This window comes from Anticarsia gemmatalis, chromosome 13 (genome assembly GCF_050436995.1).
Source record: "Anticarsia gemmatalis isolate Benzon Research Colony breed Stoneville strain chromosome 13, ilAntGemm2 primary, whole genome shotgun sequence".
Taxonomy (NCBI): domain Eukaryota; kingdom Metazoa; phylum Arthropoda; class Insecta; order Lepidoptera; family Erebidae; genus Anticarsia; species Anticarsia gemmatalis.
The window spans coordinates 2,635,497-2,654,530 of NC_134757.1; the positions used below are offsets into that span (position 1 = coordinate 2,635,497).

The following is a 19,034-nucleotide window of genomic DNA, read 5'->3' on the forward strand; positions in this document are numbered from 1 at the left end:
CTTATGTGACGCAAGCGAAGTTGCGCGGGTCAGCTAGTCCGAGTATATTTGCAGACTTTCGGTTAATCTCCCCACTTTCACCCCCACAACTTTTAAACAGCTTAACCGATTTTCATCAAACATGTCTAAGAACACTCGCACATAAGTCACCTTTATTACAACAAAACTAAGTTGAAATCACTGCATTCGTTCGGGAGTTATGATGCCACAAACAGACAGACACAGAGACTGACACGTCAAACTTATAACACCCCTCTTTTTGCGTCGGGGGTTAATAAAACAAAAAAATATGAAATTTAATTAATTTATTCTGACAATTATCAATCACTTTAAGTTCCATTTTGGATATCAGTAGATAAATATACAAGGCGAAAAAATATAGAAGAATGATGGGCCGTGGAGGGAAGCTACCCTAAATATTGAACAATAAATAGTGAATTGTATTTATTTTAATTTGTAGAGTTCGATTCTTGATTCATGACATTATTTATCAAAAATCTTTGAAAATCTCTGAATAAAGATATTTTCAATATCTAGAGCAGTTTCCCTCATGACTGATTTTCCTAGTCAATAGTAGTTTCGACTGGTTATGAGTTTTGACTGCAACATATACATTGTCTCATTTTGTTGGACTGTTCTGCATGAAAAGATCTATTTAATTATTAATTTGTTCGACAAACACGCAGGATTGTAAAATTACTTTGAATTTGAGATACTGTTATAGCATTCAGCTTGTTTACATACAATTACAGTTAATTATAATGAGTTTAATGAGCACGCAATTTTAAAATTTCATTTTAGTATAGAACTATAGTGACGTCACAGATTCGTTTTTCGTTTGTATGAAATGAGTGCGTAAAAAAAAATCTGCCTGTAATCATTACAATTTAAGCATTATTTACGAAATAAATCACATAGCCTGAGCATTTTAGATTAACTTTTTACGAGTACAAGTTTAATATTTTTTTGTTAACCCAGTCAGCTCAGCAAAAATTCAATTTTTTTTTATTTCGTTTACTTTATACAATAACTTTGTGATTGGAGCCTTCTTTTAAGCGAAAATTGCCTGTAGTAAAAGACAACGCTTTTCCCACATATCCTTTTAAGTTTTGGTATTATATATTATGAGCTTGGAAGTAGATAGTTCTACTTTGTTTATTTTTTACTTTACTTATTGGCATTCTACACCTCTTACGACCGGTATTACCGGTGCAACAACATTGTCAATAAGTCAAGCTACCTGACATGCATAAATCTCTACAATAATATTGTTATTTCTAGCAAATATTTTCAACAAACGTTAATCTATGTATATGTATGTTACTGTAAAAGCCCGAACTGTGGTAAATCCTAAGATTTACCAACTCTCAATGGTAAAAGTCCGAACAATTATTTAATTTCGAAGTTTTACCACTATTCACTTGGTAAATCTTAGGATTTACCTCAAGGGTCGGTAAATGTTATATACGTACTTAAGTGTAGTTTCACACTTTATGAATAAATGCCAGATAACAATTAACCTGTCTGGTAAACAAAATGACAATAAATATGTTCAAAGAACTGTCAAATTCCCATCTGATATAAATTTATATACTCATTATATTAAATTAAAGTACATTAAATTCTTTCTAGAGAGGCTCCGAGCAGAATTATAACGTCAACCAGTTCCAGTTCTAAACCTTACAAATAAAATAAGTTAGACTTGCTAGAAACTCACATATATTTTACCTATTTGGTTCGGCATTATTGGCCTAGACGGGCGGCAAAATCGAATAAGTGTAAATAAATTTAAAAAAAAAGTAGTTCGACATAGCTTCGCCTCGATGTTTAAGTCAAATTTAATTGTGACGATCAGATCCAAAGGAACTACCCGATCGCCACAAGCTGAACAAGTGTAGTAATAGTTGCTACGAGTCGGTTTTGTTGCTCGATAAATATTGCCGAACGAGCTGACCTGTAGCACGATTCTGTACAGTCTTTACTTTCGAGTATCGAGAGTTTGACATTTCAAACGTAATGCCAAAATAGTTTCTACGACGTCCGCTAGAGGCGCTGATCAGATTTTCATACAACATTTCTCGATAGCTAGCCGGTTGTCGATACTCTATAGTTGGACAGAATCACGCTACAGTTATGCCTGCAGCAAACCTTAGAGTTTTTTTTTTTTTTTTTTTCTCTTTATTTATTTACGAGGGTTTTGTCACAAAGTGATTATGGCACCCTCATTATATACATACATTTATAAAAGATATATATATAAACTTTAAAATCTACTGATAAGAGCAACTTTCACCATACTATATACTAATTTCGCTTCTTCAGACAGTGGAAACGCGAGAATACTATTACTTTGTCCAACGTTACAGCTATCTTTACAAAATATTTGCTCCCTCTGAACTTTGTTCCGTACACACTCCATTAAAACATGGTGCACATCCTCTACAACATTACATATCGTGCAATTAGGTGAATCTACTTTTCCCATAAGGTGTGCAAACTGATTCAATGGAATGTGACCGCAGCGTAGTCTTAACGCCAAGATCAATTCTGATCTACTCATATTAGCTTGATCGATCCACGGAAAACGAGTAATATGTGGTTGAATTGTTTTATACCAAATACCTTTTGTTAATGATCTCACATTGAAATATTCAGTCCATGATTCAAAACAACGATTTTTAATAACATATAGCAGGTCTGTATAGTATGGACGATACGTAACTTCAAAACCGTCAATTAAAGCTTCTTTAGCTAGTTGATCGACCTTTTCGTTCTCAATCAAGCCAATATGAGAAGGCATCCATTGGAGTGTGACATTTTTGTTCTTACTCATAAGATCATATATGTCTTTGATAATAGTATAGGCTATCGGTGTTCCTCGAAATGTCGAGGTACACCGAGCCAGATGCTGGAGGGCGCTCTTGGAGTCTGAGATAATTACATAGTAACCTTCTGAAAACGAATCAACATATGCTAACGCTTCCGCAATCGCTAAAAGTTCGGCATGCATTACACTTACATTATTATTAATTTTAATTTTTATGGACACATTACACTGCGGATCGAATACCGCCGCCCCAACCCTATCGCCAATTTTTGATCCATCAGTAAATATTTTGTAAACATAATTATATTTCGAATTTATATAATGGGTAGCTAGTCGCTTAAGATTGTACGAATGATAGAATTTCTTGGCTTTTGTTACAGTTTCCATGTTTGTATTTATGATTTTTGAGAGATCCACATTGGCGACCCAGGTGTTTAACGTAAACATCTCTAGTTGTTCAGTCACATGAACTGTAATATTTTTAAGATATTCATGAACTGTAACTAACAAAGGTTTTCTCCACCGTCGCGAATTGAGCGTACTTTGACAGAAATTCTGTAGTTCATTTAGTAAAGGCATCATTTCATTTTTTGTAAAAGATTTAGATGTAAGCCAAAATTTACCCGCAAGATAATGTCTCCGTATAAATAAGGGTTGAATATGAAGTTCATTTTCCATAGTATGTATGGGAGTGCTTTTAACAAATGCCCCACTCAGTCTCATAAATATATTTTGAATCTTATCTAGTTTGCCTAGGTGTGTTTGACACGCGTCGTCATAAAACATGCTACCGTAGTCTAACCTACTCCTTATCAACGATATATATAACCGACGTATATGCATAGGATGTACACCCCATTGTGACCCGGTAAGTATCTTAAATATATTCACAAACTTAACTACCTTACATTTTGTCTCATTAATATGTTTTGACCATCTTAACGAACGATCAAGCCATAAGCCCAAATATCTAACATTGTCCACAACCGGTAATAATACATTATTTATCCGAAGATCTACAGTGTCTCTTTTAAAACCTTTTTTAAACACACAAACATGGCTTTTTGATGTTGATATTTCCAGGCCTAAATTTAAAAGTAAATTGACTAAAGTATCTAGCGCATTTTGTAAATTGACTGTTGCTATCGATATATTATCACCAGTTGTGTAAATCACGAAATCATCCGCGTATTGCGAAACATAGACCTGGCGTATATTATCACAAATGGGTATAGTAGCTATATTAAAAAGTAGTGGAGAAAGAGGGTCACCTTGTGCCAGTCCCCGACCCGTACTACGACATAAACAACCATTGTTTAGAGTAATTTTTAAATTTCTTTCTTTTAAGTAGTTCCACACGTATGCACAAATTTTATCCCCTACGCCCAATCTATCCATTGTTATCATTAAACAAGTTAAGTCGATATTGTTATACGCATTATCTACATCAATAAAACATCCTATTGTAGACTGCTTATTAAAAAACCCTATTTGTACTCTTAAAATTAAATTGGCTAAATTATCTAGCGCGGAACGACATTTTCTGAATCCAGTGGTATCGTTAGAGAAATATTTATTTGTTTCCATGTACCACTCTAATCTTCTGGTTAGAATGGTATGAAAAACTTTACAAGGACACGAGATCATCGATATTGGTCTTAATGATGATACATTATTAGGATTGCGGCCTGGTTTGGGGATTGGGACAATAGTGACATCTCTCCACTGTTTAGGTACAAATGCTAGACTGTAAAATTCATTAAATAATCTTAATAATATTTGCTTTCCCCCTTCTGGCAAATGTTTTAACATTGAATAAGAAATATTGTCATATCCAGGCGACGTATCCTTAGGACGAATCGCTCTATTTAATTCTTGAATTGTAATTTTTTCACTCAGTGTAGCGTTATGTGTATAGAAACGTAAGTCTTGTGGACATACAAAGTCAGGAGTTAAGCTTCGCAGCAAAAGGTTAGCTCTATTTTCATCAATATAGTCTCCACGCGACTTAGCTCCTTTCATCCATCTAAGTTTATGCCATATTTCGGTAGATGATGATTTTTCGTTAATACTGGTGCAGAAATTTTGCCACGCCGCGGTTTTTGCATTACGAATCGATTTTTGAGCAATGCGTACCTTATCTTGAAGGACAATTAAGTTGTATGGAGTAGGATTACGCCTGAATGTCTTTAACGCTAACCTACGTTCTGCAACACAATTCGATAGTGTAGCATTCCAGTAAGGTTTCGGTGTGAATTTTGTATTAGGATTTGGATTGATAGTAATAAAAGGTATAGTAATATCTGCCGCAAGGTTCATGTAATCGATAAAAGAATTATAAGTCAGTTGTAAATTACTTGAAAATTGAAAGTTTGTATATAACTTCTCTAGTAAAGTTTTATATTCATCCCAATTGGCTTTTTTATAATTTCTACGCATGACATTACTAGGATTAACGATGAGATTTGTAGAAATTCTTATTATACAATGATCACTACCCAACGTTTCATTCATAGGAGACCAATAAAATTTTAACGCTATATCTGATGACGCCAATGAAATGTCAGGAGACGATTGTTGTAATATTTGATTAACTAATTTAATTCTGGTCGGTGAGCCGTTATTTAACATTATTAATTGATGATCAAGTAAAGAATCAAATATTTGAGTACCTCTTCTATCAGTTTTACAGGACCAGTTACTATGATGACCGTTCAAATCCCCTAACACTAAAGTTTTTTTATTGCATTCAGAAAATAATTCATCCCATTCTTTTTGACAGGTTTGCACAGAGGGAGGACAATAGATCGAGACGACAAAATTAATATCCATGCAGTTAAAGACCTTTATACAAACTATTTATATCTGGGGATTACTTAAACGAATCATATGGTGTTGAGATTTAATAGAGTTATGAATAACAATAGCAACTCCTCCGTAGTGGTCACTTCGGTCACTTCGATAAATGTAATAGCCGTTTAATTTAAAATAGCTATCTTTTTCTAGCCATGTTTCACAAATCGCAGCAATGTGGATCTTTTCTTGTACTAATAAATTTTCAAAAGCAACCGATTTAGGACGTATACTTTGAGCGTTCCATTGTACAATATTAAGTTTTTGTATCTTACCCATTAAACAAGTCTAAAAGTTTCTTCAATACTGGCCAATCCGATATATTTTCCACGATAACTAAAATTAACCATTGCACACAACATTTTATAACACTCTGAATTTTAGATTGTATTGTAACGTTTCTTAAAAAAATTATTTCCTTCAGTCTCGATAGCAATTCATCAAAGTTTACTTCTCTTTTACTTTCCTCAGTGCACTCTTCAGGTTTTTTATTAGACACATGTTCTTCAACAATAGGCTCCTGAACAACAGCTTGTGTTGGATAAAATGGTGTCTGCATTTTATTCTTAGTGAAGTAACTGTTTTTGGGTTTCTCTTTGTGTATCACAGCCTCAACCTTTACTACATCAGCAAATGTTGGTGTATTACAGCTTTCGTATGTCACAACATTTTTGGTAACGGGTGTAGTCAGTGTGGACTCACTAAATATATCATGCTTCTCATTCTTATCACTCATAGGAGGAACATAGATCATCGTAGCGCGTCGATACGTACAGTTGAACTCGGCCATCAACTCTCTTATTTTTTTCTCCTTCAAATACGCAGGACAACCATTATATAATACCATATGATTCCCTCCACAATTACTACATTTAAGTGTTGTTGAATCGCATAATTCATGGTTACCAGCACACCTAGGACACGTGAGATTCTTCGCCGAACATGTCTTGCGTGAATGCCCAAATTTCCAACATAAACTACACCTCGTGACTGGAAATAAAAAAGGTTCAACTTTGATTCTCAAGCCATCTACAATCACAAAAGTCGGTAAAGAGTTACCCTTAAAGCACAGTCTAACAGCTTCACTTGGTATCCATGTCTCGTCGCTATCTCTTTTATCAATATTACGTTTTTTGAGGCGTAATACCGATAGCAATTGCACATCATTCGAACATGTAATACTTTCTAATATGTCTTTTTCAGACATATCTATATCAACGTTTTTTATCACTCCATAAGAATATGCCATCTCCATAGCCCTTTGAAACCTCCATCCTTTACGAATAAACGACTCACATGTCACAAGTTTAGATGCGTCTATCTCCTCTTTAAAATCAACCCGTATTTTATATAAATTCAGGTACTTCACCGTACTGATGTTGTTTATGCCTTCTTGTTTAAACATTCTTGCAAGGGAAAACTGTTTAGGCAGCATCTCTTTGCTAGTTATGTAAATTTCAAAGTTATCGTTCTCTTTTATCTTTTTTTCTTTTCTTTGAACTACTGTCCAATCGGCCTCCGTTTCTTCGCGAACTCTTTTTATTGTATTGTTACTCATATTACTATCATTGTTTACGTAATCCTCTTCTAAACGTTGTTCCATCATCTCTTCCGACATATCATTCTCACTTAATGAATCACTATTCATCAATATATTTGTATATAACGGCGTATTATTCAGTTGCAAGTTGTTATCCTCCATAGTTAGAAAAATAATACAAATGTTGATTCATAATGAATGTTGTAAAGAACGGCACCGGGCGGCCGGCCGCACTTCAAGGTCAACCGGCTGCAACGGATAGAACGAATAAAAGTATTTATTTAACTTGGTCACTCGTCTATTACGTACGAACGCCGTAACGCAACTGAAACCTTAGAGTTAGAACAATTGAAAAAAAAAAAAGGTGCTTACCGATAATATTTCATTTAATTATATAAACGGTCTTTGTACTCTAGACGATGTTTAGGAACACGAAGGCTTTTCGAGTTTGGTACCGTGCTCGGTACGACAATTGATTCGCCTATAACATGGCGCTAAAGTTATAACTAACAACTCTACGAATGTTATGGCAAGGCATAGCTATAGTTGGGCCATTACAAACGAGCGAACTACGTCATAATCAAAAGAATGAAATGAATGTGACAATGTGTAAGTGCGAGCGAGAGACTCCGATATAATGACATGACTTGGTTCGCACGTTTGACATGGCCCAACTATACTTACAAGTAGGTATCATTTCAAAGAGAATAACAATTTTTATTCAAACACTGTCAAGAAACGTCCAAACTGACGTTATCTTGAAATCTTATTTTGAAAGACATTGAACCGGACATTTCTAGTTTTTAATTTAACAAATAAATTAATATAGAAGCCTGAAAGTCTGATAACCAATCTTACTGAAGGGTATCGTGTTGTAACCCAGGTAACTGGGTTGTGGAGGTCCGATAGGCAGTTGCTCCATGCAAAATACTGATATTCAACGGCTGCTCGCTGGTGAGCCTGGAAGCTGATGAAGTTCTAACTAATTTTCGTAATAAATGCTGTTATTTGTCTTGAATGTTTGTAACTCTAAACTTCGAAGCATATGTCATAGGTACATATTGTTGAACAAGTCACGAAGTATTCTTGACCGTGGGAATTTCGCAAGCAATACTTATTGTATAGGCCATAGAATGTGGTAAGTTCAGTGCCTTTACAAGTATCTATTGACACGTAAACATGAATTTTGTAACACATTTCTATCACACTAAAACATTTTTTTTTAGCTGGAACTGGTACGGAAACCTTCTTGAAACGATGATAACTCTCGATGGCGGACAGGAAGGCTATGTATCTCAATTGACAACAATTTGAAAACACCTATGCTGTACATCGTATTATCTCTTAGAATATATTGATTAACACGTAACTTCAAAGCAGCAATGTACTGAATAGTGAACATCAATTTGACGTACGCTAGCTGTCAACTGATATACGTAATACCTACGCATTTTGATAGATGTAATTTTTTTCTACTATTATATTTTTATTAGCAATCCTGGCCGGTTATATTCGTGTACCTGAAACAAAAAAAGAGTAATGTTTACCTAAAAATAATTGTGCACACGGGTCGGTAAACGATTTGTGGGTTAAGCAACCATTGGCGCGGTCATTCTATAGATGGATGGCCGCGTAGTGGTATTTGAACTGAGCGTCTCCGTGCTTTGGTCTCAGAGGGCACGTAAAAAGTCGGTCCCGGTTATTCTCAATTAAGACAACAGTCGTTAAGCCATGTCAAAGGCCTCTCGGGCGGCTTGAACAACTTTGACACCAGGTTGACCACTAACCAGACGATACATAGATAGATAGACCTAAAATGTTAATTTGAGGTAGCATAAACTAGTCCATAGTCAAAATGTATGTTAATTTCGTTCTCTTAACCCCCTTACGCACTAGCGGTTAACTGCTAGATGTTAGCCGCGCGGTTACAGTTTAGAATGCAACCGCCTGTGAATTTCTTGACCACAATTTATGGTATTTAATGTCCCCCTGGCCAATATTCGGCTACGGCGGCCAGTTTCATTGAAACCAGCCAACTGTGTAGCCATCTTTATTTGTAGTGTCAAAGTCAATGCACAATTCACAGGTACACTCTCTATTCCTTTACCAGTGATTCAGTCAAATAGTATGATCAATCTATACTAATATTATAATGCTGAAGAGTTTGTTTGTTTGATTGTTTGTTTGTTTGAACGCGCTAATCTCAGGAACTACTGGTCTGATTTGAAAAATCTTTCAGTGTTAGATAGTCCATTTATCGAGGATGGCTATAGGCGATATAGCATCACGCTACGGCCATTAGGAGCGGAGTAGCAACAAAAAATGTTACAAAAACGGGGAAAACTGTGACCCATTCTCTTTTCGGTGAAGCAAGCGAAGTTGCGCGGGTCAGCTAGTCACCCATAATCTGTGTAAACTATTTTGTAAAATCATTTACGCAAACGTTTCGCGGGCAACAACTGGTTAGTATCTAAAAATTTACTTACCACGGAGTTACCTGTGCCTAATCATCATAGGTACTTTAGAAAATCTCTTATCATATTACAAATACTTTTAAAATAATCGATGACTGTTATGTGTAATGATCAAAGAATTCGATAATCATGACAAATATTAGCGTAGCCGTCGGTCATGATTACTCACACGCGAAATTAAAAGTACAGCCGAATTATAAATTTATTTTTCAGACTTTACTTCCGTTTTTTAAAAATAATATAAAGAAGCGGAAGTGAAGGCGAGGACATTAATTACAAACAAACAAAATCAATGTAAGTATTGTGTATACGACATCGAGAGACCACACACGCGGATCGACGCTACGGTTAAGCTACGCTTGCCGAGGTTGTTCTGTGGATGGGTGACCATTTTATACATATCGAGTTTATTACTACTTATTTTTCCGATTTAACTGAATTCGATGACATCGTGTAGCTGTAATTAATTTCCAACAATCAATACAAAAGAACCATTAATTTTATTAAAAACATATGTTTTACGATGAAACAAAGGTGTAATATTTATCGACGTGATTGCGCTTTGCTCGACACGTCGGGTAAACAAATAAGGTAGGTATCTTAACTTTTCATTCTCAATCGCGTTTAAAACCCGTTATAGTCAATTTGGGTAACTTTAAATCATTTGGGTAACATTGACAGTGGATAAAACAATGGATAAAAGTTTGCAAAACTAAAATAAACCTTAATTAAATTAAATAATCATTTATTTTAGGCAAATCACCCATACTTTTGTTTACATAACATAAAGATATTACATGGATATACATAACTATTAACTAACTTATTTAAGATTATATTATTATTATGGCACATATTATTAATTAATTGGTAACATTGTATTTATTAACGTAATTATTTAGTATTTGTTAAAACTATTTTTTATATTATATTTTGGTATAAGTTTGTATTAATCAATTGTGTTGGTTTCATATGAAAAAATTATCGAAACTAGTTCAAATTCCCACTGTCAATGTTACCCAAATGATTCAAAGTTACCCAGGTTGACTGTACATTGTAAAGTTAAGTATAAATTTTGTTAGATATACCGATTCTTCTGTCAAGGTCGTTTGGGCTTACACAGGTTTGTTCAACACGGCAAATAAACTATTTCAATAACATGCACACACACATACACACTCGGTAGGCATTAAGAATCATTTTCGGCATCTTCAACAATCATTAGCATATTTCTACCAATTGACACAATACCTTAGTTAAATATACTCTAAAACCTGCCCCAATATTGAATGAATACATCAAAGTAATAGAAAAATAACTATTTTTGAGGGTTCCGTACCCGAAGGGTAAAAACGGAAACCTATTACTATGCCTCCGCAGTCTATATGATCGTCTGTCACTAGACTTTATCTCATAAACCGTATTAGCTAGTAAAAAAAAACACAAATTATGTATTTCCGTTGCCCTTATAAAAAGAAATACTAAAAATTTTAAAAATACTAATGGGTGTCCCCTTACAATAAACGTTAATTTCGTTTTTTTGGTACGGAATCCTTCGTGCAAGGGTCCGACTCGCACTTGGGTTGTTTAGAAATTTTGAATTTGTCACGAAAAGGCCGCCAGACCGAGTGACGCAGAAAAGAAATACAATTCACGAATTCGTATGTTTTCGAAGTTACGTGTGTATTAAAATAATTATGTTCCACTTCCAGCGGTGAAGGAAAACATTGTGATAAAACCTTACATGCCTGAGAGTTCTTTGAAACAGTTTATGAATGTATTCGAAGGCTTCAAAGACTACATGCCGTTCTCATTCAAAAGAACAATTACGCTTATCAGTAAATAAAAAAACTCATTGCTGTTTTGTGTTGTTTTGTTCGCTGAATTCAGTTCCAACATAAAATAAAATATATAAATTTAACCGGGTCTATCCCACTAGTCCCGTTGAGTTGTCCCGTGACGGGACAACTGGCACTATTTTGTCCCAGTTGTCCCGTGGCGGGACAAGTGACACTGTTTTGGTGTCAGTTGTCCCGTTGCATAAAAATCACGGGACTAATGGGACAGACGGAAGGGCCAAAACAACTGGTTCCATTGAGTTGTTGTGTGATAACAGGTACTTGGTACTTTGGTAAGATAGCAGACGTTATACAAACTAGTACATTTTAACAAGGGTAGATATCTCAAATGGAATATGCACTATACTTGTGTAGATAAATTGTAAAACCAAAGGTATTTAAATCTATATCTTAGTAATAATACTCAAAGTGTACACAGGGATAGTTACCGGATTGTGTCCCATTACATCTTTGTTATACTAAAACTGTCTAAAAGGATCTCTGCGAGTTTGCTTCGTGCGTGGGGACGCATGCCTTCCAAAAGTCCGTAACTCCATAGTCCCGAAATGGAAAGGACAAACAAATAATATGATATGATATAGCGTACAATTCATGATCTGCTATCTTACCAAAGTACCAAGTACCTGTTGTCACACAACAACTCAATAGAACCAGTTGTTTTGACCCTTCCGTCTGTCCCATTAGTCCCGTGATTTTTCTGCAACGAGACAACTGGCACCAAAACAGTGTCACTTGTCCCGCCACGGGACAACTGGGACAAAATAGTGCCAGTTGTCCCGTCACGGGACAACTCAACGGGACTAGTGGGATAGACCCATCTAACCATTAATGTCCCACTATTGGACAAGGATCTCCTCCTGTAATGAGGGAGGGGTTAAACCTTAAGTCCACTACGCTGGCCAAGTGCAGAATGAAAACTTTGCATTTTCAAAAACTGTTCTAAAGAACTCTCAGCCATACAAGGTTGCATTACGATGTTTTCATTCACCGTACGAACAAGTGATTTATTGTTTCTAAAACACACGTAACTTCGAAAAGTCTGTTGTGTTGCCTTGAGTTTTAAATAAATAATAAATTGTTATAGACTTACTGATCGCAAGTAATGCACAGTCTAAAATATCTCACGTATCCTAGCGGGCACTTTCCATTGACCATTAAACTTCTTTTTTCTCTAAGTCTCACTTCACTATTGTCAAAATTGAGTACATTATCCAAAAAACACTTCAAATCTCCCGAACATTTTTCCACGGCTACATTTTTTGCGTTTGTACTATTGATTAGCGTCAATAGTAATACAACTAATACGCTGAACACTATTGGTTTTTCCATTTTTGTCTTGCAGTTGTCTTCGACGTGTGCTCCGGTCACCAGCTACAATGAGACTGAATGCGCGAATCCGATCAAGTTATCGGACATACGACAGGTATTTAATTAGTCGCAGCCTGCGCAGGCGCCGATAAGACAGTGTTCATATTTTATAAACACACATGGTACTTGGTGCGATTTTTTTAAGGTCCTGTTATGGTATTTTTTTATGGAATAAGTTATTTTGTATTTCATTACTGTTACAAAACTTCCATTTTTTTAGCGCCGAAATAATACTTAAAAAAAATATATATTGAGGTAATTTTTTTGTAGTTTTTACCGACAGTTAATGGTTATTCCCATGTAACAGGGGGCGAGTCTATTGCCATATACCGAGCACGATCCCCATCGAAGAGCTATTATTGAAAAATATTTTAGTACTAGAGGCCGCCCTTGACTTCGTCCGCGTGGAAACGCTTCCATAACTCGTTATTCCCGTGTAAATCCCGATCCATCGGTAACTCCAGGATAAAAAATAGCCTTTGTGTAATTCTGGTTCTATAGCTACCTACGTACCAAATTTCATCGTAATCCATACATAAATATGTACTAGGATAAATTAGAAAATAAAATACCACTTCGCCCTTATGACATCAGCAGTTCGACAAGTCATCTAATAATCGTATTATATAATTGTTAAGTGTGTTCAGATCTTTATAGCGTTTCTCAGAACGATGATGACTAACCACGTGTGAAAGGCAATTCGATATATAAATATGTATTTAAATCTGTGGGTGGGTGTCATTCCGTGTCCGCATTTTTGTGTTTTGATGACCTTATACGACATATGAGATGTAAAGAACTGAGTTACATAAACGTTTACATTCTAAAACGGTATTTTTAATATAGGATTAATTTATTGAAGGATATTATTTTTAACTAGTCGACTGTGGTATGTCTGTTATGATTTTTTTACCTGATACTGTCCCACGGCTTGCAAGGGTTTTCTACCAAACGAGGAAGGGGTTAGGTCTTGAGTCCACCATCCTGGCTAAACGAGGGTTGGGGACTTTTCATCAAGAAATGTGTTATACAATTTAAGACATGTAAGGTTTCATCACGATGTTTTCCTTCACCAGAGCAAGTGATAATTATTTAATTTAATAATACTTACATAACTTCGAAAAGTCATTGGTATGATACCTCGGGTTCCAGCCATCGACCTCTCGGCTGCCTTCGGCGACCTTGCTCTTGCCAACTTATATCACTCGGCTATCGCTACTTCTGTTAATGTTAATAATAATTATAATCACTGAAAAAATTTGGTAGGTTTTACTTCCAATGGCACAATATTTAGTGTAATTATATGTAATTTTACATTTTTATAATAACCCATTTCTGTCCCACTGCCAGGCAAGGGTCTCCTCCCAAACGAGGGGGGAGGGCTTAGGCCTTGAGTTTTGAGTTTGTTGATAAGTACAAAAGCGCGTTAGTCATTTAATACCGTATTGGTAAAGTTACCAACGAATTCATATAGTTACTAAAGTTGACGGTATTACCGTTACCGACGGTATGTACAAATGTGTTTACTTTATTTGATGAATATTAGACTTAGCCGTATATTTTAGAACTATAGCCTAACTGGTTATGAGGCGCTCAAGGTAATTAGCCGGATCCACGACAATCCATCCGTCAATCCTCGTGATCCAAGATGGATAGAACTGTGATAAGAGACAAATGTAATTTCAACGAATTTTCATTTTAGTTGATTATAGTAATAAGACTTACCCCCGGTTTGTAAGCAAATTTTGCGGTAGTTTATCTATTCAATAGCGTTTTTTATATGAGTTTAAATGCTATTGAATAGATAAACTATCGTTAAATGTACAAGCAAGGTCTCAGGATCGTGAATCATGGTTCGTGGATAGCTCGTCCTTCAACATTACGCTTTGGATCAGACGCTTGAATCGTTTGCTGTGGATCCGGCTATTCGGTATCACGCCTACAATCGGTAAACTGTACGTTAAGCACCTTTGATCGGAGACTTTCGATAGATGGGTTGCTTGAATGTGCATTTTTGGGTTTCTGAGGGGATAATGAAAGCCAGTTCCGATTTTTATCATTAACTAGCTGACCCGCGCAACTTCGCTTGCGTCACATAAGAGAAAATGGGTCAAGATTCTCCCCGTTTTTGTTACATTTTTCATTGCTACTCTGCTCCTATTGGTCGTAGCGTGATGATATATAGCCTATAGCCTTCCTCGATAAATAGACTATCTACCACTGAAATAATTTTTCAAATCGGACCCGCAGTTCCTGAGATTAGCGCGTTCAAACAAACAAACAAACTCTTCAGCTTTATAATATTAGTATAGATGCGATGGTAACAGTGTTAAAAGCTTTGAAGCCGGGATATCTGACACATTAAGAAATATACCCTTTTATTTTCAAAGGTTTAGCTAGTCACACTCTAAAACCAATTATGACTACAAGTTAACAACTAACTACGCGATAAAACCATGACAAAACCATAAAGGTTATAGTGGTCTGAAATGCTTTTTCTGATTTTATACAGACGGAACCACGTGTACAAACTAGTAGACAATAATACCTACTAATGGATGGACATTTCGCTTGCACCTGATCATTGCTCATACACTCAACAGGTCACACGGAATGACTCATCGTAACAGTTAGCGCTAAACACTGCACACTTTTTCTTTCTCTTTTATAAAGAAGCTTCTGTTCGAGTACGTATATATTTTTAAAGGCAAAAAGGTAACCTATGTGTTAATCTAGGTTATAAACTAATTGGCTTTAGCCCGCGACTTTGTCCGCGTGAAAAGGTTTCAGACTATTTTAATTTTTTTGTAATAGACAAACCTTGTATGACAACTTTCACCCCCTATTTTATCCATTTAAGGGTGGAATGTATCAAAGTCCTTTCTTAGGGGATGCCTACATCATCGTTGCTTTATGCGTGCAAAATTTCAGCCCGATCGGTTTAAAATTGACGAAGCGTCATACAAACTTTAATCCCCTCAGGAGTAGAATTTGTTGGGAGATCGTTACTTTCAGTTTCAGCATGATCGGTTTAAAATTGTTAAATGTGTTTGGCGGTACATAAGGTAACACATAAGTAATGCACACGTGTATGCATAATTAGGTGCAATAGGGACAATTCATTTCATCATATTATTACCCCGGTAAATGGGTTGTGGAGGTCCGACAGGCAGTCGCTCTATGTAAAATACTGGTATCCAGCGGCATCCGGTGAAACTGGAAGCCGACTTCTACATAATTGAAAGAAAGGCTAGGCTGATTGATTGTGTATATTTCAGTGAATAAAACAACTAAATACATAACTAAGATTTTTTTATTATTTAATAAAATACTGAATAATTATATAATATTTAAGTCATACTTATTACAAATAACTTAATTATTTTAAATATTATTTACAAAGTTTTTCTATTTCGTACATGTCACAGCGCAGTTTACATAATTTCATTATGTTTTAGGAAGAAATAACAGTTATTGTCGAGTTTGCATTCGCCTCTTACGCAAGTGGTCAAGGATTTAAAATAATACAGGTCTTCAACTAGCTCTACGCTTCTGAAAACCAGTAGTGCGATTCTGTACAGTCGGTACTGTCGAGTATCGAAAAGTTTGACATTTAGAATGTACTGCCAAAATAGTTTCTACGACGCCCGTCAGAGGCGCTGTTCAGATTTTCGTACAAAATTTCTCGATGACAAGCCGATTGTAAGTAGTCGATAGTAGTAGAGAATCGAGCTACTGTTCAACGGTTTTAGAAACGTAGACGAACAGACCGACTTCAAACATAGACGAGATTGTAGCTTTGTATCCATAAATAAATAACTATTGTTTTACAAGAGTATAAAATTATTTTGTACTTTACACAGAAAGACATGACCACAACCAACTGAATTAAAAACACACCTACACTCAAGCATCTCTTACGTCAAATCCAGGGACACACAGATGTCCTGTGACACGCGTCGCCAGCGACATCGGGCGATGTCGTACAACTTGCCACACTTACTCTACATGCTATTCTTCCCTCGTCGCTTTGAACATCAGCCGCGCAATATCGCCTGATATGTTATCCTCCACACGGTGGTCCCAACGCTCGTGCCAACGTTGGACTGCAAAATTGGTGAGGCGTACACACGTTGGCTAATAAACTAGTTCTATCCCGTCAAATCGCGAACGTTGGCGCAGATTCGTCTGATGAAACCGACACGAGCCGGCCAACTACCAACGCTCGCGCCACCGTTGGGACCAATGCCATTTTCTAGATCCACACGTTGAACTATTAGCGTTGGGGCCTATGTTGGGCCAACGTTAAGCGAAATCGCCCGGCTACGTTTAACATGTCGCCGACACACGTCGCAAGAAATTTGTCCCGCAATGTAACCCTGGTTAAAGTCCACTCTCGTGCATTTTGTTCAGTACCAGTATATTGTAATAAATTGAACATTTCGTCTTATTCTGTATTCATGTTTCTTTTTAGAAGTTAATTATTTATTTCTGTCTAAGTAGCAATTCAATTTACCAATATACGAGTAAATATCGGACTTAAAATACGACGACACGAGAGCGGACTCGAGATCCTAGACTAAAATTAAGTATTTTACCTAAAAGTATAATCTTAGACCGAAAATCACAGATATACCTAATAATGTTGTTCTACTAGGTTGTATATGTACTCCATCATTGGAGTTCTTTCCACAGTTTTGATGGTGATCTTCTGTCATACACATGGCATATGCCATTAGGTGAGGGACTAGGTTTTGCTCATAACTGGCCGTGAATAGGTGCTGCCAAGGACCTGAGGCGTAGACAGCCACGTCTTCCCCACCGTGAGTCTCTGAGTCCAAAGGCACCAAACTCGGGTATGCGTATTCTAAATCACCTGGAAACAAAGAAAGATTTTAAGGATCTTTAATGTGTTGAATGAGACAAGCGCAGGATCGTGAAAGCGTAGTAGCGTACTGTAGCGCCAATCTCTATAATGGGAACAATCGAGAATCGAAAGTTTGACATTTAAAATGTACTGCAAAATTAGTTACTACGACGGCCGCTAGAGGCGCTGAACAGATTTTATACATTCAATTTCTCGATAGCTAGCCGGTTGTAGATAATTACGATGGTTTCATCCTCGTGCATACTACATGTAATTATTTGCTCGTCATCTGTCACTTTTTGTGGCTTAGTTTTGAACTCGTGACCTTTCGCAAAAGAGAGCGAATGCATACATACATACCACTCAGTTTTTTACTAACACGTTTTTATTGCGACTAACTATGTTAAACAAACAAAGAAGTTTAATGCCACATACTTGTGGCAAGTTTTTTATTATAGTCTATACTAATATTATAAAGCTGAAGACTTTGTTTGTTTGTTTGAACGCGCTATCTCAGGAACTACTGGTTCGAATAGAAAAATCTTTTTGTGTTGAATACATCATTTATCGAGGAAGGCTTTAGGCTATATAACATCACGCTACGGCCATTAGGAGAGGAGTAGCAACGAAAAATGTTACAAAAACGGGGAAAATTATGACCCATTCTCTCTTATGTGACGCAAGCGAAGTTATTATATAAAAATATAAATGTTAAAGCAACTTACGAGTTGTAAAATTCTGGTCCTGAGTGACATCCACTCTGGTTCCATTCTCATCAATAGAGTGTGCTTTTCCGTTGGCGTAGCTGATCGTAGTGTAAGGCTTCCCATCCAACCCCGTGGCTGTGTCAACGGTGCCTAAGATATCGTTGCCTCTGGATGGATAGCCGGCTACCGTCATAGTATGAGCATGGTCTGCACTGACGACAATCAGTGTGTCCTCTTCATTAGTCAATTCCCTGGCTTTTTTAACGGCCTTGGAGTACTCAACTGTTTCGTCAAGTGCTAAATGTGCGAGGCTGTCGTGATGAGCGTGGTCTATCCTGCCACCTAAAACAGGAAATATGAAGTCATAAATACAAACAGTTTTAAACCTTACTCATAAGTTACCGTCTATTTTATTTGTATATCTAATCTGCTTATTTGAACTCCTATATAAATTTACATTTCAAGGTAAAGTATATATCATTTTTTTGGATTAACGTGCCAATATGATGAGTAATCGATGAGAAACGATAAGAATATGA

At 36.3% G+C, this 19,034-nt stretch overlaps 1 protein-coding gene and 1 long non-coding RNA gene across 3 annotated transcripts in view; both read right to left on the reverse strand.

Moving 5' to 3' along the window:
- Positions 1-290: 290 nt before the first annotated feature.
- LOC142977708 (uncharacterized) lies at positions 291-12,947 on the reverse strand. Its single transcript, XR_012959723.1, has 3 exons — positions 12,644-12,947; positions 7,553-8,740; positions 291-2,148 (listed from the first exon to the last, which is right to left on the reverse strand). It is a non-coding gene; the product is annotated as an uncharacterized LOC142977708 (long non-coding RNA).
- Positions 12,948-16,219: 3,272 nt separating this feature from the next.
- The window catches only part of LOC142977577 (membrane-bound alkaline phosphatase-like), a 28,699-nt gene continuing 25,884 nt past the window's right edge, over positions 16,220-19,034 (reverse strand). The window contains exons 7-8 of one of the 2 annotated variants that reach the window (XM_076121550.1): positions 18,514-18,837; positions 16,220-17,797 (exon numbers count right to left, since the gene is read on the reverse strand). In XM_076121550.1, the coding sequence (XP_075977665.1) occupies positions 17,520-17,797; positions 18,514-18,837 (602 nt within the window). In that variant the 3' untranslated portion in view covers positions 16,220-17,519. The remainder of the gene's footprint in view (positions 17,798-18,513; positions 18,838-19,034) is intronic. The other variant, XM_076121549.1, reaches the window with a different exon arrangement.